At 48.0% G+C, this 22,727-nt stretch overlaps 1 protein-coding gene across 3 annotated transcripts; it reads right to left on the bottom strand.

Annotated features, from left to right (window-relative positions):
• Positions 1-2,410: 2,410 nt before the first annotated feature.
• Positions 2,411-21,674, bottom strand: LOC120743110 (far upstream element-binding protein 3-like). Of its 3 annotated transcripts, none has more exons than XM_040046653.1 (19): positions 21,542-21,674; positions 17,274-17,382; positions 16,908-16,941; positions 16,610-16,656; positions 15,975-16,046; positions 15,799-15,856; positions 15,554-15,716; positions 14,723-14,821; positions 14,057-14,158; positions 13,879-13,981; positions 13,183-13,283; positions 12,953-13,091; positions 9,656-9,816; positions 9,511-9,581; positions 7,925-8,010; positions 7,691-7,759; positions 7,480-7,551; positions 5,716-5,819; positions 2,411-5,627 (listed from the first exon to the last, which is right to left on the bottom strand). In XM_040046653.1, the coding sequence occupies exons 1-19, from the start codon at positions 21,632-21,634 to the stop codon at positions 5,619-5,621; spliced, it is 1,692 nt and encodes a 563-aa protein (XP_039902587.1). In that variant the 5' UTR covers positions 21,635-21,674; the 3' UTR covers positions 2,411-5,618. The 3 variants fall into 3 exon arrangements, with proteins under 3 accessions (XP_039902587.1, XP_039902588.1, XP_039902589.1); XM_040046654.1 differs by having other exon boundaries at positions 16,908-16,938; XM_040046655.1 differs by lacking the exon at positions 7,691-7,759.
• Between the last annotated feature and the right edge of the window lie 1,053 nt (positions 21,675-22,727).

The raw sequence follows: 22,727 nt of genomic DNA, 5'->3' as shown, positions 1-22,727 counted from the left end.
TGAACGAGGCGTCACGCTGCTCTGTAACCTCGGCTCTTTGCCTCGTGAAGGGTTAATGTTCATTGTAATGTTCTGTCATATCAGCGGGACAAACATCGACCGCAGGACTGAGACCGCACGAGTGCAGGCTTTTAGAGCAGCGCATTAATGAACACTGAGTCACGCGTCCACATACTTCTGCCCCCTGCAGCGAGGCTGGCAGACAGATTATTGGCCTGCTGGTCTCCGAGCTTCGGGGAAAAGGTTTGGACTGGATCCAGATCACCATTACTTTAATGTTTAATCAGGCCTGCCACAGACTCAGGGTTCATCTGTACTTACCGAGCTGCTTCCTGTACTTTACGACCGCCAACACTCTCCTCCGCACCGCAGCACACACTCACGCCGGTCCAGCTGTCTCTGTGAGGACCCGCGGCAATATAATGCAACATGGGGACTGTGGCACTGACCCTGAACTGGATTCTACCGTGAGCGCGAAACGTGTTCAAATACTCGGCCCCTGTGCAGGTGTCTGAGGATGGCACACTAAAACCTTCCATAAAGTCATCAGACGATAAGGAAACGTCCTCATTCTTTGATAAGTTACCAAAAGAATTGATAGCTGCCAGTTTCATACTGAATAATTACTGAAGTGCTGCACTCAGTGACTGCAGGGTCCCCTGAGGACGCTAATGACACCACAGTCCCCACACAGGCACATATACGAGTACACCTACACTGGCAGTAATAACAGAGCTCTCACTTTTTCCCTCCATCTTCATCACTTTAAACATTTGTCACTCTGTTCAGCGCAGTGGGAACAAACGCCTGTCGGTCAGCTTCAGGTTTACAAAAATAACGCCGTCTCGTCACGCTCATCGTGAAACAGATGCCATCTCTGAAACTTGTTGCTCCTGCAGGAGGCCGTGTTGGGGCGGGGCTTTTAACTCCGCTCAGGTGCCCGGCGCCTCGAGCTGCAGACCTGATGGATCACCGTTATTGATCCCCGGGGATCTGCAGGCGTGTGATTACAGTAATGCCCTAATGATGGATGACATCAGGCCGTCACTCAGACCATCTGTCTGCGCTCCGGGAACATGAATAAATGATAACTCCCACTTTTCATGTGAGAAGAGCTGCTATGTATTTGTGAGGACCGACTCCACACCAGCTAATGAAAATTCAGAATCTAACAGACGAACAGAAAAATGTCTGAAGTCTGAGCTACAGCTTTGACCCAAGATGTCCCAGCTTTCCTCAGATGGCTTCAGGAATCCTCCCGGGTCTTCACAAACATCTGGCTGAAAACTTTAAATGTTGCAGGTTCTGGAGGTCCGCCTCTGTGGCAAACATGTTTTAACTGGAAGTTTGAAATCCATCTGAAAGATTTGGATCGGTTGGCTGAGGCACAGACTGCAGAGGGAGCGCTTTATATTCCCTGAACTGGCTCCACAACAGTTCACTTTCAAATGTGAAGACTTGGGGCAATTCGGATCGGATGATTCCAGCACAGCAACGAGTGTTAAGGTCAGTAAGAGTAAACCTTAAATCAGTTTCCTGATAGCAGAAACATCGATGCCACGTTTGGCAGTTATGGCTCAGATATGGCAAACTCAGCCTAGTGTGGGTCAAAGGAAGCTGTTTCTATGGAAACGATGAGCTTGGTTGTGTTGATGCACGCTCAGTCATCCAGGTAAGGAAAGCTTGATTCTGTTCATCTGGATGTTGTCAGTGAGAGAAACGTTTCCTCATCATCAGGTAACTCCTTCAGTCTCAGCTGACTGCAGGGTTCAACCTTATGAACAGGACATTGTGCTGGAGGTCAGTTTATCATCATTAATATGCAAATTCTTATGTCCACTGATCAATGTCCATGAGAAGCATTCACACAGAGCTGTGGGGCGGCTGCAGCATTGTTCATCAGTGCTGCATGTGTCAGCCATTGTGCAGATGTCCTGTTTATAAGGTTGAACCCTGCAGTCAGCCAACACTGAAGAAAACGTCCAGATGAACAGAATCAAGTTTTTTGGATGGTTTGCTGCTTGTTTACATGCTGCTGTGGGAACCGCTCACCAAGGCTCTCTCAGCACTGCTGTTTGAGAACATCTGGGCAGGACTTGTCCGGAGCAGCGGCCGTCCACGCAGTCCACCACGCAGCTCTGAGACCGCAGCTCGTTCACGTTGACCCCATCTGAAGAGGCTGAACCTAAAATAACACCAAGCACAAACTGACGGGCGGTTTCTGTTTCAGACCTGCTCCAGAACTACAGCACTGGGTTTGCATCAGAAGTGTCAGAACTCATTAAAGGGAAGCAGCGGGTTTATGTAGAGATGGAAGACTTCATGAGAGGAGATGAACAGGTTTGTCACGTGGCTGCAGCTCTCAGCAGCTGAATGTTTGATGTGAATGCACGTCACAAAGACACAGTCAGAAAGAATGAGCCCATTTATTAACCCTCATGTTAATCATCATCCTCGACCACCGACAGTCTCGTGGCTCGGGTTCATACACAACTCTATCTGTCAATAGAATCTAATAGAAAAATCTGCAGGTTACAGTTAGGACGTCTGTCCATTAGAAAAACAACAGAAACCATAAAACCAAAAAGCTCCCCGTCCCCCCTTCAGGACCGGGATCGGGACTGGGAAGTTCTAGGCTAGAGTGGAGCGAGCGTCGTGTCCGGTTCAGGTCCTGAGACGCTGCGAGAACCGGACACCAGGCCGGCGTCCGCTCCACCGTTAACAACTCCGGGGGGGGTTAACCCCTTCACTATAGCTCCCCACGCCTCGGAGGGGCCACAACAACGAGCTGCGGGACTTCAACACGCCTGCGACGACAACGCTCAGCTCGTCTGGTCCAATTACAGGCGTGTTGAAGGTGGCGGCGTCCAGACGGGAACAGGAGAGGAGAGAGAGAGACAGTTAGCCTAGCAGTCTTGAGAATATAACACATATTCAGCTTCGGTTAGACACGACACGTGAATTAAACAATATCATCTTTAACAAAGTACATTTTAACTGGAGAGCACCCGCCAGAGTGGAAATTTACACAAACCATATCATCACATCGACAAAATGAATATTCATAACAGATTTAAATAGACCCCTGAACAGGAGAACTCATTATTATCGTCATTATTATCAGCATCATCATCATCATCACACATACACGAAGCAGAAGCACTGATTCAACGACAACCAGATCTCCCTCGACAAGACAAACCTCTCTGTGGTCCGACACGCACAACGTTCAGAGAACTGCTCTGCCAACACGCACACAGCGCCGAGCCGACGCACAAAATGAGCCAAAACGCACACATTTTCATTAAACGCTCAGCTAACAAACAAAACTTATAACAGCACACAGCGCTAGCATACATACGCTAACACGCACGCAAAGTTGAGCTAAACGTTCAGCTAACACACAGATTAAATTCTTACCACTTGCTTAGCTGATAACGTTCAACTAACAAGGTTTTGCTAGTAGGCAAAAATGATCAGCTAACAAACAGTGCTAACGCTAAGTGTAGCACATGTACAGATGAGCACGTTTTTAAAAAGGATCAATGAATGTGAATTTATGCACAAAACAATTTTATTGCTAACTGCATGTTAACGCTAAAGAAACTAATCAGTAGATTCAAAGTCCGGCTGCGTTTGAAAAACAAACAAACAAAAAAACACATTTACAATCTGTGCAAGTATAAAACAGCAACAAAACAATTGTACATTTATTTTGAAGTGTAAACCAGCCCTAATATAAACAGAACATACAGCTAATGTACAGCAGCCGGCTAGTTTGTTTGGCTAATGAACATTAAAGTCGTATTTACCGAGTCACTCGTTCATGCTAGTCATGCGGTTGAATGAGACAGATGGACGTTCAGCCTAGAAACGCTGTTTTTGGCCTTTTGCTAACACATCAGATTACACCATTTAGCAGTAACAGTGTGAGAGCTCATGCTTCCACGTTCAGACATTATCCCGTACAGCTCTATTTTTCTAATATACTTTTCCTCTAAAATGTTTACAAAATCTCCACGATCTGCATCAGGTTAAATGTTATTGGTCGTTATTTACAGTCTGTGCAACACGTCACGAGCGCAGAGTAACACCAAGTTCCCAAACAGTCACTACTGCTACGTTCCCCACAGCTATACGTAATGTAAGTCGTTAGCCACACAACGTGACGACTGCTGGAACCTGTGAAAGGGATTTTCTGTTCCCCGTATGGCTTTTAGTTAGACTGCCCGACATGTCAGGGAACTTGAAATAAGCTTAGCGCTTCCTGAGATGGAAACGAGGCTTAGAGGTTAGCTTAACCATAAAGCACCTAGGGAACAAAAATGGGAACATATAACCTTGGAACAAAGAAGCCTGAGAACTTAGGAACCTGGAAACTGGGAAGCAACTTTGGGAACATGTGACCTTAGGCATAAATGATCTTGAGAACAATTTTGGGAACGTGGTTTTGTAGACCTACCCGACACCTGGTTAACACACAACAGACAAGCACGGTGTTCAGTTAGCACATTCATTCAGCTAGCCTTTGTAATGTGCGCATAGAAAAAAAACAAACAACCCCACAGCAGCTAACGTAGCGCTCGGACAGCATTTCCATTTACTTACATTCAGCTAACAGGCACCACTTAGCTAACGAAGCACAGCTAGCAGAAACATTCACACAGCTGAGGTAACACACACGTTTGTTTAGCTAACACGGAATCGATAACTTCATTGATCAGCTCCTGAAATTTCCTCTAAAAACAAATCAGAAAATAGAAATGCGACCAACAACAACAATAATAAAGTTCACTCAAAGAAAACTTATCTTCCCAGACTCGGTCATAAAAGCGGAGGCAGGAAAACGTGGCGGTGACTGGAGGTTAAATCGTGTGAGAATACAAAGCGTTAGACCACAGAGAGATCTGGCTTTAGACAACGCAATACAAGTCGCTATTTATTCATTGTTATATCATAAAAACCTAAAGAAATCACTATAAAGATACAAGAATAAGAGCTATGGTCAAACCAAAAGAAAACAGTAATGCATCATTGCACCTCCAAGTTGGCGACTGAACAGGTAAAATTAGGAGAAACAGACCCAGCGAGCAGATTTAGTACAAAAACTTTACATTTCCATCCGATGTCATTAAAACGGTTTGATGCCAAAATAAAAAACAAACTGAGTCAACACACAGCCTGACGCATGCTTTAAAACATTATCATAACCAAAATAATGATAATAATAATATTAATATCTGATTTTCATACTCAAGACTGCTAAGCCTTATACCGTTTTCTTATTGGAAAATAAAACTAGACAAAATATAGATTATACTGGATTTTGTTTTGTTCAAAGCCACACGGATACATCTTGAAATTCAAGTTTGATAAAAAATAAAAACAAAGAAAAACCAGGTCTACACCGCGGGAGACCGGAGGCTAGTCCAAAAACATCTGCCTGACAAAATATCGACTTTGTAAGGTTAAAAAACAGAAAGAAAGTTCGTGATTTTTCAGTTAATCCTTAGTTTTTCTCTACAAAAGGAGGAGGAAGCGGCAGAGCGTTGCTAGGAAACCCCGATTCGGACGCCATCGACAACCATCCGAGGCCTTCGCCGGTGAGGGAGGAGCCTCTAGTGATCCTGAGGAGACAGGAAGTGACAGTGACATTTAGCCGTCGTGACCAACGGGAGGAGGACATCGCTGTGAAGCAGAAGGCGCCTGTGTTACCTGTATCTGGGCGGGGTTCCACAGGTAGGGCTGCTGCTGCTGTCTGTAGTATTCTGCTAATGCTGCAGTGTAGTCTGGCACCGAACTCTGCTGAGACGACTGAGCTGCACGCACACACACACACACACACGCATGCACACACAGACACACACACACACACACACACACACACACAGACACACACACAGACGCACACACACGCACAGACGCACACACACACACACACGCACAGACACACACACACACACACAGACGCACACACACACACAGACGCACACACACACACAGACGCACACACACACACGCACGCACTACACACACACGCACACACTACACACACACACACACACAGACACACACACACACACGCACAGACGCACACACACACACACACACACACGCACGCACACACACACACACACACACGCACAGACACACACACACACACACACACGCACAGACACACACACACACACACACACACAGACACACACACGCACGCACACACATTACTTCAAAGCCTCTCGAGCTTTCTCAAACGTTCACTTTGATGTAGTGTGATGTTGTTCATCAATCAGCTGGTTTTACATGCAATGAGGCCAAACTTGACCTTCACACTACAAATGTCCCTGAGCAGGAGCAGCACAGGTAAAAACAGGAACTGTCAGCTGCCTGCTGCCCCGCACACACCTGTGCACGTCTACCTTTGTTCTTTAGCTCAACTTGTAACGCACACCTGACAGCCGCTCAGAGAGAAACGCAGAGAAGTGACTTTTCTTTCTGAGACGGAGGAACAGCCTGAAGCGTCACCAGTGTTGGGGAGTAACAGAGTACATGAACCACCGTTACCTATTTAAAATACAAAATATGAGTAACTGTATTCCGTTACAGTTACAGTTTAAAAAGGTGGTATTCAGAATACAGTTACTTTGTTGAAATAAAGGATTACACGGCGGTCTTTTCCTGTTTCATATGTTCGGCTATGCCCTCTCTGTTTTTGGTTTCCATGCCGGTGGAAACCCAAACAAAACACGCATTAAGAGGCTCCAATGTCTGTGTCTCAATCTCACGGCCCATGTCACCTCTACATGTGGCCGCATACTGACATGAAGAAATATTTTTTTTAAATTACTGTTCAAAAAAAGACTTAATAAGAAGGCAACAGGCAGTGTTACAGGCATCGCCCTGAAGAATGTAGCCTCGTGGGCAGTGTAGTCCAGCTGTAAGTAAGCTATTAAGACTCGACTGTACACTGTGTTCCTGTTTTCCTCTGAAACAATAAGCTCCGTTGGAGCCTTTCAACGCCTCTCTCTGTCTCTCGCTAACAAAGTCGACCCAGACAACAAAGTAAAGCTAGTTTTCGGCTACGAGCCCGACGTATTAGCCAGAGGTCCCTTTACTACGGTTCGGAGCCGCGGACCTGTTTTATATACGAGATCGCTGCAAAAAGTGCAGCCTTACCTAATGTCCACCTACTGTTACTCATTTATATTAAGATTTAAACATCTAGCTGGTGTTGGTGTGGAGAGTAACCTTCAGTAATAGTAATAAATCACACAGCAATAGGACATTCATGTAGTTGTAAAAAACAAGGTAATATATTAAGTAATCCAAAGTAATCAGAATACTTTACTCTCATTGAGTAACGGAACGGAATACGTTACAAAATACATTTTGGGGCATGTAATCTGTAATCTGCAGTGGAGTACATTTTAAAAGTAACTTTCCCAACACTGAGCTTCACATGACACACACACATCTTACTCTGTTTCTTGTAGTAGTCCTCCCAGGCCTTACTGTAGTCTGTCATCAAGCTCTGAGGCTGGTTCTGCTGACCTGGAGACAGACACACACACACACACACACACAATGTCACTGCTCGGAGCTCAGATACATAAACATCACACATTCATATACAAAATATGTTTCTGTCACAGCTCTGTGTGTGTGTGTGTGTGTGTGTCTGTTGACTTGCCTAGCTTCTTATAGTACTGCTCCCATGCTTTAGAGTAGTCCATCTGTCCTGTCTGAGCCATACTGTGACCTACACACACACACACACACACACACACACACACAAGTCTTAGCTTCTAGACTAAACAAAGGCTGTGTGTGTGTCCCTGTGTGTGTCCCTGTCCGTGTGTCTGTGTGTCCCTGTCTGTGTGTGTGTCCCTGTGTGTGTGTGTGTGTGTCTGTGTGTGTGTGTTACCTGGGTCTTGCTGTCCTGGGTTCTGCCAGCTGGTCTGGTAGGTGTTTCCCCAGACGCCGGTCAGGAAGGTCTGCCCACTCCCACAGCTGCATAAAAACATGTGTTTAACACACAGCTGGCTGAGTCAAAGACACACACACACACACACACACACACACACACACACACACACACACACACACACACACACGCCCGTGTCCATCATCATCAGCGTCTCAGCATGAGGCCGTTAGACAAACGAACGCGACAGAATGCAGAGGACAGTTAAACGAATCAGCTGATGTGGCGGAGCGCCCACAGCCACGCCCACAGCTGCCTCAGACTCACACGGGCCTGCGGCGCTGCCGTGGTCGTGTTGGAGGTTGAAACGTCACGTGTGTGGACCGCGAAGGTTTTCATCGTGACCACAGGAAAACGGGTCACACTCGTAGCTCTTGAACTTCTCCATGAACCGTCATCACACGGCGCCATCACGGAGCACGCCCACAGCAAACATGGCCTCCGCCCTCACTCCCCCTGAGGCAGAGCGTGGAACTGCTCGTTTAGAGAACATCACGTCGTTAGGGTTTCTCTCAGCGTTTTGATTATCGATTAGAATCGACTCTGGCTTGGATGGCGTGATATCGATTCATTAAAATCCTGAATCGATTTTTTAATATAAATTTATTTTGGCCGAAACGCCAGAATCTCAGGTTCAGCCTCACAACATTTCAACAACCACCAAACAGCTGAAACAGTAACTGAGAGCAGGAACACGACTCTGCACAGAGACGTGAACACACAGCGCCGACGCATCAGAATCAGCGAGCTGTGACTTTCTCACCGACGGCACGGACACGCTCGGGGCTGAAAGCCGACAGCTCGCTGACTCTGACGTTTCGGCGGGTCGAGCTTTGTGTTCACGCCCTTTTTGCGCTGATTCTGAAGCTGTTAGTTTATCTCTGAACCTGATCCAAACTAGGCTCCACATAAACACCGTCATGAACTCACTCTGACTTTTGCTGTTTTGCTTCGACCACGATCTCACTTCATGCACAGCTCTCCCCCCCTCCCTCCCCCCTCCCTCCCTCTTTACCCTCCACAGTGTCAGCTTTGTTTATAGATATAAAAATATAGATATGCACTGATAAGTGATCAAAGTTATAATATTTCTGACTGTGAGGCAAAATTTCCCTGATTCAAATCGAATCGATTCCAGAAATCAGTGACGATACCCAGCCCTAGTTTCCATGGTTACCTGAAACTACCTTTTAGGCATCACATTTACCTGCAGTGAAGTTAGCAATGCCTTTAAACAGTCAGCCAATCAGAGCGCAGCTGGCTATCATTACAACAGGATGTTCAGACTCAGAGCGGGGGTGGGGAACTCCAGGCCTGAGGAGGTCCTTTAAATCAGCTGTGATCATCTAAAAGCTGCAGGCCTGGACTTCCCCACCCCCGCTGTAGAAGAACACCAAAGCAGCCCCGCCCACTCATGGACTGGACTTGCTCCGTGGGTGCAGCGTCCTTCCTGCTTCTGAGGGACGTGGATCACGGACGTATGTGCTGTGTGACGGTGGCGTGCGCCAAGATCTGAGGACTCTTACTTCTGGTGTGCAGCGGGACCCTGGGTGAAGGGGCTGAAGCCGAACCCTCCGTTACTCATGATACCCGAACCCTGTGGGAGGAGACACAGGTCAGCGCTCGTTCTTCGAGCTCAAGCATCTACAGAGGTGCGCTTGTTTTACATACCCCGATCTTGTCATCTATTAGCTGGCGAGCCAGGTCCATCTGCTGGGCGGTGCCTCTGATGGTAAAGACCCGGGTGTTGGGGTCAGTGGAGGGTGGAGGGTTCCTCTGCAGCTCCACGTGAGCTCCAGACTGCTGGTTAATGCTCTTGATGGTTTCTCCACCTGCAGACACAAACAGCAGGTGTCATTCACACAGCTGATCAATATGAGCGCCGGGGGCGGCCCCGGGTCAGCAGGACTGTGCAGAGGTTGTGAGTCCTTCAGCAGGGCTCAGTGGTGTCACTGCTGGGAAAACGAGACAAAGCTCAGGTGGAAACCATCGGATGAAGATGTTGGGAGCGTCCGACAGACGCTCAGAAGCGCTCAGAGTAGAAAAGAGTAGACCCTGTTGTTCTTTGCTGTTTCTGACAGAAACAGACGTGCTTCATTCATCGGTGGGATTTTAATGTGTTTACACTCAAAGAAAAATCATGTTGCAGGATGCTGCATGGAATCAGGGGATGACCTCGATGGCTGGGTTAGCTTAGCACTCTTGGACATGTCGGTCTATGTGACTTTATATTAGAGCTGGGCGATAGAACGATAACGATATGTATTGTGAAATAACTTTTTCTCGATAGAAAAATTTAACTATTGCGATAGACCTCACCGCTCGTCCTCTTAAAAAAAAAAAAAAAAAGGACAGCCAATCCAAATTAAGTAGTGCAGAGCCGAACCAATCACAGCCGCAGCGTCACGTCACGTGACTTGTTACGTACAGCACAAGTGCCAAGCCGCACATGTGTATTTGTTTGGGAAGCAGCCAGCTGCCGTGCCGCCGGGTAACGGAGGAAATGAGTGTGCCGAGAGCGTGACCGAAGGTTACCGAAGAGAAAACAGACGATGGTTCCAACGCCGGAGAGATTGTCGAACGGAAGAGCCACAGAAGCTCCGTAGTGTGAAGGTGTTTCTGCTATTTCAAGTCTGACAAAAACAGAGTAGCGTTCACTGTAAATGTGCCGAAAGCAAGTCTGGAAATACAATAAAGCGGTGCAGCTCAGTCTCTGACTGGAAGCGCTGATTCATCATTCGGCTTTTGTCAGACTAGTAACTGTTACAACTGTTTGAAAAGCTCAGCTATACAACAAGGAGAGGTCGAGAATTTCCTTTTAGTTCTCAGTTTATTTGATGTTGACAAAAGTTAGTCAATTTTGTCTGATCTTCTGTAAAACAAAGTAAGATTTATTTATAGAAGTAATATTTTGTTTCTAAGTGGAATTGACAGTTTAGTCTGTTTTGAAACTTAAACGCTTTAGCGGCTGCCTTTTGTGTAGTTTGCAATATTTGCCTTTATTTATCTGAAAAAGTCTCATGTTCCTTAAGTACGTCTACCCTGTTGAACTTATTATGGGAAATAAATATTTTAATCATAACAAGCTGCTGATTATTTCACATTTTACTTGTGAGCAACGGCACATTTAAATCTTACAAATATAGTTATTTGGCTTATATCGTGATAGATATCGTTATCGCCTGAAATGAAAAAACATATCGTGATATGAAAATATCGCCCAGCTCTAGTTTAAATAAATGCAAGTTGAAAACCTCGACTTTAACTTTAAAACTGACTTGAGGATTTTATCTGATTTGCTTAATTCTGGGAAAATTATTAAATTAAATTTCAGTTTGTGTAATGAGCCGCGGAGCCTGGGGGGCTTCACAGGTACAGCTGGTCCCAGCAGGACGGTCAAGGTGAGGACAGGAAACACGAACCTGCTGGCAGAGACCAGGAGGAGGACATGTGTCGACTCAGAGCTGCTGCTGTCAGTCTGAAGCCTACAATAATACAAAGAAACCCAACAATCATGTGACCCCCTATGAGCAGCACTTTGGCGACAGTGGGAAGGAAAAACTCCCTTTTAACAGGAAGAAACCTCCAGCAGAACCAGGCTCAGGGAGGGGCGGGGCCAACCTCCATACTGAACCTCATTTCCACATGAACACAGTGGAGCCTGCTAGATCTGATCAGCTCTGAGTCTGACCCCGAGTATAACCCTGATAATTAGAGGTTAAAGGTCACCTCTTCTTTTGTTTCATTCTTGGATTCTGTTTGAGTAGTTTTGCATTAATAATCCATCATCAGGGCCGGCGCAGCCCCTCACTTCACCTCTGTGATTGGCTGCTCCTCACAACCAGCAGGTCTGAATGTGGGGGGGGGGGGGGGGGTTAAAATGTATACGATTTTCATTCAGTGTTAATCCTCACTTTTCATCGACTGAGTCAACTGTCAGCACCAAGAATTCATCAGAGGAAACGAACACGAGGTCCTCTAAAGTGGTGCAAAGTAAGAGAGTGTGTGTGTGTGTGTGTGTGTGTGTGTGTGTGTGTGTGTGCGCGCGCAAACAGGCCATATGGTGTCTAAACACGCTGCACTTGACATTTTCTTCTTTGTGGCTTTTAATTTGGAGGCTGCTGCTCGACCCTCTTGACCTCCAACTCTCTCTCTCTCATACACACACACACACACACACACACACACACACAGGTTGATGGGCTGTAAGAGGTTTTTAAATAGAGTGAATGAGGCTGCGCCGCCTGTTGTTGGTACTGTGGGGTTAAAAATGTGTCTCACTGATGTTTGCAGGACGTCTGCTCACAGCACAAACACTCAGGACCAAAACACCAAAATAAGACGCACAGTGACAGGATTATAAGATCATTATCATGTTACTCATCCAATCCACGTCGCGCAGTTTCACGTGGATTAAAGTGAAACTTCCTCAGATTGCTGTGATCTTTAGATTGTGTTTAAAAACGAGACACGCTCTATTTTTATTCTGTTCAGGGGGAAAACAACCGTATTCAGTCTGAGTTCACAGCATGTTCCATAAATCACCATAACTAACTGCTATACTGGCGCTGCTGTATGGCATCACACTCAGTGCATGTCAATCATCCATCTCACGAGTTTGCTAGCTACAAAAATAGTAATAATAATTGTTATGATTAGCTTGAGTAACGCACACATGGTGGAAAATGATTCACTCGGACTTACACAAACTGCCCCAGTGTGAAAAGGTGCAAATCCTGTTTATTTGTCAATAAAACCTGCAGCATGTTAGTGCGGTCATGCAGGGCGCACATTTCAAATCTTGAACAGACAACATTGAAATCCAAGCATATTCAAGGTTTTCAGGCACCCGTTTGAACCTTGACCTTTGCATTAATGTAAACACATTGGTAAACACAAACGACAGCAGTGTGAACGTCTTCCTCACCTTCAGTTTTCTAACCAGACTAAGCAGACTCAGTTTCCTACCTTTGCCAATGACCAAGCCACATTTGTCAGCAGGGATGGTGTATGTCACTTCCTGTAGGGGGCCAGGAGAGCCCATAGTCCAATCACCACGACCTCTGACCCGCCCGCCCCGCAAGGCTGAACCGAAACCATCACGTTCCTGTGAAAACAGCAACATGTAAAAGGACCCATGAAGCAGAACATGAACAAAGGTCCCCGCTCAGAAGAAAAACCAACGTGTGTGTGTTTACCTGTGCTGTTTGGATGAGTTCATTGATGAGGTGGACAGCATGCTGACAGCGGTCCGGCTGACCCATCACCATGGCGACACGTTCTAGACTGACACCATCATCTAAAAGGTCAGAGGTCAAATCCTCAGCAGTGTGAACAGAAAGTCCGTTGCTTATCTGTTTCTACACTTGTGTAAACAAGCACTGTAATAAAATGATTAACTCACACTGACCAGTTGAACTGTGGATTAAACTGGTGTGAACACAAAATCAGACTAACCAGCCTGAGCTGTCTCTCTGCTAATGCTAGCTAGCTTACCTGCAAAGAAAAACGTCGCCTCAGAGGATTAAATGGGGACAAAGTTAAAGAGCAAGCTAACGGTTCCCAGCTAGCTGCTACGGTAGCCATCAAGAAGTCAACTAGTAAGCTAATGCTAGTCAGAAGAAAGGCAGTGTGTCAAGTCAATCTGAGCGTTTGTTCCGGACAAACGAACAGCTTTAAATATGACAGAGATGAAACCAGGATGACGTTCACAATAACGGCACTGAAGATGATGAAGCAGGAAAGTGCAGAGAAGCAGCTGACGCGTCCACATCATGGTGGAAGCCGCTCACTGGTGTTCATGGATGATGTGATGATAGGAGCTGCAGAACGAAGCGGACTCGAAGCTCACATTCAGAAAGATTCAGCACGTAATGAGCCAAAGCATGACACACCTGCTTTAAACTGGATCCGGACCCCTGCATCGTTCTGGATCTTCTTGATCATTTCTCCATTTCTGCCAATCACAATGCCGACAGCAAACCTGGGAACGGGAACCTGAGGACAGACGGAGAGATCAGCACGGCGTCTAAACACAACCATCCCAGGAACGCTTGTTTGCCCAAGTCATACATCCAGGCTGGTTCCTCCCAGTCGGGCGCCGAAGTCACTGCGACCCGATCTGAAGTCTCCGTCCTTCTCCCGGATCACCTCCAACACCAGCTCCCTCGCTGCCTGCAGGAGGAAACGGCCCGGGATTAGCCCCGCCTCAAAGGATGGAACTAAAAAGCATCGAAATATTTACCAACTTTCTGCTTGACCTCAAGTCTCCAATTCGATCAGTAACCTTTTCTCATTGAAAGCCAAAATCTTTTAAGGATCATCTAAACCGAACCAGCCCAGGACCTCGGAGGAACCCATGACAGATCCAACTAATCAGAGCCCTGAATCCGCCCGTAGGTTCCACTGATAAATCCTGTTACAGGATGTCCTCAAACTTTGTGGATTCAGCAGTAAATCTTTCCTCACTAAACACTTTACAGCAAATCTGTAGTGAAAAAAATCAGATCAGGATGTTTTTTAGATGATTGTAACTGGTGAGTTTCCCTGTATTAATAAGCTGCAGATAGTCACATGGTCTCATTTCATTAGGACGCAGCCGCTGTACGTGGCTCCAGGTGTCCTCAGCTCGTCCTTTGACGGCTCCCGCTTCACTGATGCTCAGTAATAAATCAGCAGTCTGCGTCACAGTTATCGTCCTGCAGAACGATTACTCCTGGACAGTACTCGCCGGCGTACCTGCACTTTGTACGGGTCTCCGGAGATGCGCAGGGGTTTGTCGGCCCCCGTTGGCATCGGGCCGTCCTGGATCATCATCATCTTCACTCCAGCTCGCTCCTGAAAACCAGAGCAGTTAACATCACTAACATTTCCTGCTATTTGAAACCCTGTTATTCAATCGGCACCTCAGTCCTGACCCTACAAACGCTCCTCACGATTTGTTCTATAAAAGGAAAACACCTGATTTCATGGCGAACGCTCTAAACCCGACGCACACACTCCACCAGCCAGCACAGATAACTCTCCTCAGCAGGATTACGAAAGTGAAAACTTGATCTGATCGTGGCTCAAGAGCTGGCAGTTCACCTTGTAATTGGAAGGTTGCCGGTTCGAGCCCCGGCTTGGACAGTCTCTGTCGTTGTGTCCTTGGGCTACTGGTGGTGGTCAGAGGGCTTGGTGGCGCCAGTGTCCGGCAGCCTCGCCTCTGTCAGTGCGCCCCAGGGTGGCTGTGGCTACAATGTAGCTGCCATCACCAGTGTGTGAGTGTGTGCGTGACTGAATGTGTAAAGCGCTTTGGGGTCCTTAGGACCAAGTAAAAGTGCTACACAAATACAGACCATTTACCATAAAATAACTACAAAGAACTCTGAGTCATTAAATGATTATAATTATGTAAAAGAAACACTAAACTTGTTTATCTAAAGTTCAAAGACTTGGAAACATGTCTGTCTGCAGACCCAACAGTGAGCGGAACCATGTCAGCTGTCATATTCATTTCACCTCTCGCAGTGACATCACTTCCTTGAGCGAGAGCCCCCCCGTTGATCTGAACCTGTGACGTGAATCTACCTGCAGCTGTTTGATGGTGTCTCCTCCTCGGCCAATCACCAGCCCCACCTTGCTGGCTGGGATCAGCATTTCCTGCACCGAGGCCCCGCCCTCTCCATCGCCATGGAAACCCGGACCGTTTCTGCAGCGGTCCACGATCTGGGCCAGCAGCCGCTTCGCCTGCCTGGAAACAGCCAGACGTGACAGAGTTTAGCGGGAGCGTCGCTTCACCTGCAGCTCCGCCAGCTCCAGCTTCACTAACTCACTCGATGCTCTCCGGAGTCCCCGTCAGAGAACACGGCCGCTCCATCAGACCCCCGCCTTCTGCAGAAACACGCATGCGTCAGGTAAGTCGTCAGGCCGTTTAATTCAAAGGGACCACGGAGAAGTTTGGACTCTCCGTGGTCCGAGGAAACGTAAAAACACGGAGCGCTGAACTCACCGGGAGCGATCTGGATCTTACAGCCCGACTCCAACTGGATCCTGGTGATCTGTTCTCCTCCCCTGCCAATAACTGAGGTGGAGGAGGACAGACGTAATTAGAGGAACATCCACCTGCTGCTTCTGTACATGCAGTAAGTAAAGGACCGTGACTCCAGGTCAAACACACTGACGTCAGCCTGCTTCCTCTGAGGTACCGGGAAGGAAAATGAGACTTGGCTCAGCTGATGTGCTCGAGGCTTCTGAGGCCAAACGGCGCCTCGGACACACATTCTGGTTCTGACATTAACGTCTGACTTATGGGGTTTGCATCCAGACAAACCAGAACCGTCGCAGTTCTGAGTCAAAGGAAAGGTTCAGTAAAAACGCCGAGACAGCAGGTTACCATCAGACTGGAAGCCCATTGGCTGAGGAGAGGATTTAGTCTCTGTGAGAAAGGTTTCGATGCAAATACCATCCCCCTGTTTACCTGCACGCAGCCACAGGCTGCTCAGATGTGATTGGTTGCTAGAAATGAGACTACAGACAGACACCAGGACGCCTGCAGAGCACAGTACAGGGGAACAGCTCCAGGTTCACACGCATATTCTATGTAAAGGTTCGAGAGCCCAGCGAAAGGTCAGAGGTCATACTCACTGAAGCCCACCATCCTGTCAGGGACCTTGTAATCCTCTGTGATTACCCTGCAACACACACACACAGAAACACACACATCGGCATCCTGGTCACGCATGGCTGTGTGTGTGTGTGTGTGTGTGTGTGTCAATAAGTGATTATTCTGATGCAGACTGCAGGAGGACAGATCTATAACACAGGTGCACCTCCACGACCTCACACGTGTCGATTTGCAAACAAGAATACGAAGCTGCACACGCATCATTACACACCACAGAGAGTGTGTGTGAGTGTGATCAATACGAGCTGCGGGTCGTACCTTTGATGGCCCATGGCTGCTAGCTGGTTACCTACTGGGAGACAGAGACAGAGATTAGACGTCAGGCCGATGTGACGGCGCCGATCATCAGAGCGAACAGCGAGAATCGAACTGGCATGACGTGTGCGGCAAACACGGGAACACGTCGGAGCACAGACACGCTATTCTCCCGCCGTCGTTTATTAAACAAAATAAAAAGACGTCACTGCAGCTTCAGTCGGGCCGCAGTTACAGCAGGTTTCCCTTCTTACATCCACAGACGGCCTGTAAAGTGTTTTCATAAGAACTCGCTGAATGCTCGAACGTCACGGCCGTCCTGCCACTGAGCAGTCTGACGGGTGGAGTGCGGGTGTATGAGCCTCTTACCTCCATCCTCTCCTGGTCGTTTCTGGCCCGGGTAGTACAGCGAGGGCTCGACACTTACTGAGGAGCTGTTGAGGTGAGACATCCCTTCTCCGCCCAGCTTGCCCACCATCTGTGAACATGGCAGAAACAGCTGTAACACCTGCATCTGTTCACAGCAGCTCGGCACGCGGGAGCGGCCGGAAACTAACAGCGATACTAAAATTAGAACGGTAAAGTTTTTACAGTACACAGGTCCAAAACCACAGCAGGATAAAGAGTAGGTCCCAAACTGGTCCCAGGTCAGCAGAAAGTCCAACAGCACCTCTGCTTTAGAGCAGGTCGGCCGCCCGAGGCCGACGTGTCTTCATATGCAGCCTGTTTCCAGAGGCCGACACAGCTCAGCCTCACTCCCTAAACCAGGAGGCTTCCTAATAAGGCGCCCGGTTTGGCTGCAGACGCACTCGACTGACTGGGCGCAGATATTTCTAACAGAGCTGCAGCTCATTAAAGTTTAACCACAGTTGGTGTGAAGAACAAAGATTTGGTGGAGCCGTTTTAAAGGTGTGAGCCTCAAACGTCACAGCTCTACCTGGGAGACTAAACCTTCCTCATCACGTCCATCATCTTCTTCAGGGTGTTTGTAGAGTCCAGCATAGATGTTCTTCTACCACAAACACCCAGAAAATGTTCATCAAACTATAAAGAAGGCCACAAAGAACCAGGAAATGACATCAAGACTTCAGCTGCCATTTAGGGGGAGGAGCTAAAACTGTTTGTTTCAGAGGACGAACTGACGGTACGCAGACTGCAAATACTATTAAATACACAGACACACACACACGCACGCACGCACGCACGCGCACGCACACACAGACAGACGCACACAGACACACACACACGCACGCACACACACACACACACAAACACACACAGACACACAGACACACACACACACACGCACACACGCACGCGCACGCACACACAGACAGACGCACACAGACACACACACACACACACACACACGCACGCACACACATACACAAACACACACGCACACAGAGGGAACCTTGACTGTTTTCCTGATAAAGACTAAAGAAAAATCTGCTGCTCAGTAAAAATAGTCCAGTGGGCGGAGTCAGTCTGCTGCACCTGCTCACACCTGTTCACAGTGCTCCACAGCCTCACAGTATTACCTGTAAAAGGTGAGCCGCAGACAGCTAGTAAAGAAAATAATCCGTTGAAACTCTCTCAGCTGAAACGTGCAAACTTTAAACGAAGGTTTCTGACCCGACACCTGACGGCGGCGTCGTCCTCTTCCTCCTCAGCTCAAGCCTCGTCTGCTGAACTGTGGTCAGGGCTCTAACACTAAACGTGCTCATTTACTCCTGATAATGCTGCACTAACTTATTGTCAGGAGATTAGACATGTGACCCTCCCATCTCTGGTCAACTCACACCTAACAAGCTAAACATCAACAACTGCTAACATTACGCTAATTTTTTTTTTTTAAAGAATCATGCTTTCCCAGTGATTTCACATCGTGTGAGGTTTTATTCACCAGCCATCAAACTCCAACTATTTTATAGTGACTTCGAAGGCAGTTTCGGTAACAACAGCTAACTGAGGCTAACAGCAGCTAACAGAAGCTACCTGAGGCTAAACAAAGGCTAGAAACAGCGTCATTGGACAGAAGTGAGCTCGTATCGTACTTTCAGACAGTGTTATAGCCTCCAGAGTAAACACACCTGGACAGTTGAGGTACACAGCAGGCTGAAAGCCTACACTCACTGGAGATCAACAGCAGCTAGATTTGTTTGTCTTTCAGCAGCCAACACAGCGAAGATTATGCCCTTAAACTTGGAGGAGAAAGAAAACAGAACTTAAATAATTCCAATCTACTGACATTAGTGGTGAGATTTCCACACTCAGGAGAGGCTCCCCCACCACCTCTCCTGAGCTCGAACGCTCATTCTTCTCCACGTTATTCTCCAAATGGTCCCAGTTCTGCTCATGAACCATTTTTCATCTGCTGCAGGTTCTGGTGTGAAGAACAGAACCAAGGTTACCGTCACACCTGGAGTGCGGCACAAAGGAGGAGAAGCTGCTAATGACACGAAGGACTGTCGTGACTTACTCGTAAGGATCAGGGACAACTGGTTAACGACAACTGACTTTTCAAAATAAGAGCTTGCTGACTGCTCTCAGGATGAACGCATCAACAAATTTACTCATTAAGAGAAAACACGAGAGCAGCCACGAGTCCAGCAGCCGAAAAACCGAGAGGGAGCTAAACGCTGACCGCACAAACATCAAGTCACAAACCTCAAAATCCAGTCACGTTTTAAATGTCTCACACATCTGTTGCACATCTGACACACATACACACAAACGTTGTGAGTTAGCACAACATAGCTAACATCACCAGTGCTGGCAGCAGCAGGTTACCAACTTGCAGCAGGCCGGTGTCTCACAACCAGCTCGCTGTCCTAACACATTTCCAGAGCATGATTTGATTGGTCAGCAGCAGCACTTGCACTCAAAAAGAAGAAGTGATTCCACAGTTCAGTATGGTAACACTGTGACATCACTTCCTACGTAGTAAATGAGAGGCGAAGTGTGCGATTCCTGACCATCTGCGGGAGGTGTTGCAGTTTCTTTAGTGGAGGTTCACTTGGTGTAAACCATCATCAGAGGAACAGGGTGGAGCTAAACTTCGACCAGACTTGGGGGGGGGGGGGGGGGAGATTCTAATCACCATCAAATCAGCGAGCTGGCTGATGTTAGACGCTAAATACACTGCGACACCAACCGGAAGTGTAGAACGTTTCCCTTCAAAGTGAAAGTCATCCTTTATCACTAACAAAAAGCACAGCTTTTACTTTGAAGACGAGCGTTCTACATTTCCCGTTTGAGTCGCATGTTTCACTTCGCTTTGTGAGAGTTTGCAGACAGGTTGGCTGCATGTAAACTACAGACGATCGAATCAACGTGCTGGTAACCAAAGCAATCGCACCGAGGTTTTTGGTAAAGCATCGTTTCATGACCAATTCTACGCGATGACAAGCAGCAACCACTCAACGCATTTTTCCTTAGCAACTGGTGGTTGCCAGGAAGTCGCCGAGCACTCTGTACACGGGGGACTGCGCCTGGTTAGTCTGCATCGCCCACCGAGCGTCGCCCCAGGCCAGGTGTTAGCGGGCAGTGACGGATGTTTTTACCCAGTGTGACAGAGTGTGGCTGAGAGTTAAGGGAGTTTAAGAGACAACATACTAACAGGAAGTAAAACACAAATGATCCAACTTCCTGCAGACTGCGTGCACCTCACACCTGAGGTCACCGCAGTGACACCTGGAGGAACACACCTGTGGCACTGGCTTGTTTCTGGTCCAATAAAACAGACCCATTAACAGGGAAACTATCGCCGGACAGACTCGCTGTGACTTTGTGAGCTCTCAGGTCTTCAGGTGAAAGTTACCGGTGCCTGGAGGAGTTCTTCAGTCAGTCCTGGGGGAGCAGGCTGTGATTGGCTGGGGTGGCACTCAGAGGTCAGGGTGCCAATTTAAAGGGCACGCTCACTTGTCTGTTTACCTGAGGCTGACTCTTAGGTGTGGTGCACGCAGGCAGAAATGCAGAGTGAGGTGCACGCAGACACAGGAGGGTGAACCTGTCTGTCTATAGGCGCAGACACACCTCCTGCCTGTATATGGCTCTCAGGCTGTTGCGTAACGCCAGCCTACTTTCTAACCAACTTACAGTAAACAGCAGCCTGGGGGGGGAGGGGGCCCGGCTCCCCGATTAACCGCTGGGACTCGGTACAGACACCCCCCGGCCTGCAGGAGACCCTCGACGGGGGCAGAAGGCGCAGTAACCCCGGTGACCCGCGTCCTTTCTGCCCCTCGCAGCCCAACAGGTTGCCCGCTGGCGGAGTGACACGTGTGGCCAAACTTCTGTCCCGCTCCCCCCCACCCTCGTCTCCCCTCCGCCGTCCCAGCGCGCTCCCCTCCGGGTGACAGCTCGGCAAACTCCCCCCAAACTCTCTCCCGGAGCGTGTCAGCACCGGAAAAGTTTACACAAGCGGCCACAAGTCCAACTCCGAGCTGCTTCTAGCTAGTTAGCATGCTGCGGAGTGTGTGAGTGTAACTGTGTGTGTGTGTGTGTGTGTGTGTGTGGTACAAGTTCGAGTAGCAGCAGCAAAACACGGACAATTCCGATAAAAGTGCTTTGGCTCGATCTAAACGACCCGATTCGGCCCGGAACGGGTGTGGGCTGAGCCCGGGTGGAGTTGTTACCTGCCGGGCCCGCTGCAAAACATCGGCCAGGCCCTCTGACTTCAGCCCCGGCTGGTTCATCGAGGCCTGTCCCTGCACCAGCTCCGCCATCATAGCGCCACTAGCAAGCCGTTAGCCGTTAGCTGTTAGCCGGATTAGCTCGCGCTGTTAGCTGCGCTGAAGAAAGAGGCGAGAGGTGTCACTCCGAGAGAAAAACTAGACCCGGAGCTGCACCGCGCTCGAATGAAACTCTACTGAAAGTGCAAGAGCCCGCGTGGCCACACGGACACGATAAAAGCTGGCTTTAAAACCAATTCTACCAAATAATACAACTTTAGCAAAGATATCAACACAAATGATGCGCAAGCTCTCACAAAATAACACAAACCGTTAAACAAGGAAGCTCAGCATGACCAAAAAGATTCAGACCTTTAATGAAGAATCCTGGTCTTAATGCTCGATGGTAATATATCAGAGCTTTGACTGAAATAACATCACAAACCAACTCAGAGACTCACAAAGACCCGTGAGAACCTACAAATGACCCTAAAAAGGCCACAAAGAATTTGTGTGCAATGTTTTCAGTCAATAAAAATGTTTGTTAAGAGTTCTCACTGTTGTCTGATATTTATCAGTGATCAATAACACTGATCGGTTTTTAATGTGTTTGTTCATTATGCACTTCCTGCAGCTCTCGGTGAACACGTACTCCGGAGCCGTTTCCGGTCTCTTTAAACTCTGAGCGGAGCGTCGCCCTCATAGACGATCTCTGCTGGGCTGCTCAGCTGTTGCCACTTCGCTGCTGTGTTTCCGCTTCCGCGTTGAGTCACGTGTCAGAGCCAGCTCCACAGGTGGAGAGCGGAGTGAAGTTCAAGCTGCAGCAGAAGAAGATGAAGGAGAAGGAGGATCTATCAGACAGAGGTTTTCTGTGTGTGTGCAAACAGACCTCTGACCTTTGACCTCTGGTTCCACTGCACATAAAGACAACTTGACTTCAACGTGTAGTCCACAGCAATAAGGATAAGAAGTAATCAGATTACTCTGCTCTTGATATACACATTTTTTGCTCTTCAATGTCACAGCAGCGAGGCGTTTAAGGACCAATCTGATTTATGCTTTCTGCCCTCAGTCCCCGCCTCCTGACACAGGGTCTGAGGCGATAGGGGCGGGGTTGATGTTGATGAAGCGCCTGTATGATGGTTAGTGA

This window comes from Simochromis diagramma, unplaced genomic scaffold (genome assembly GCF_900408965.1).
Source record: "Simochromis diagramma unplaced genomic scaffold, fSimDia1.1 OVJJ01000038.1, whole genome shotgun sequence".
Taxonomy (NCBI): Eukaryota; Metazoa; Chordata; class Actinopteri; order Cichliformes; family Cichlidae; genus Simochromis; species Simochromis diagramma.
This window is presented reverse-complemented; position numbering and strand designations above follow the sequence as displayed.

What these genes read in the sequence shown, in the direction of transcription:
- LOC120743110 (XM_040046653.1), bottom strand. Translation starts at nt 21,634, where the DNA reads ATGATGGCGGAGCTGGTGCAGGGACAGGCCTCGATGAACCAGCCGGGG. An exon ending in TGGGAGGAACCAGCCTGGAT is followed by an intron (nt 13,982 to 14,056) that starts GTATGACTTGGG and finishes GTCTGTCCTCAG; the next exon opens with GTTCCCGTTCCCAGGTTTGC. An exon ending in GGTCCCGCTGCACACCAGAA is followed by an intron (nt 8,011 to 9,510) that starts GTAAGAGTCCTC and finishes GTTTTTATGCAG; the next exon opens with CTGTGGGAGTGGGCAGACCT.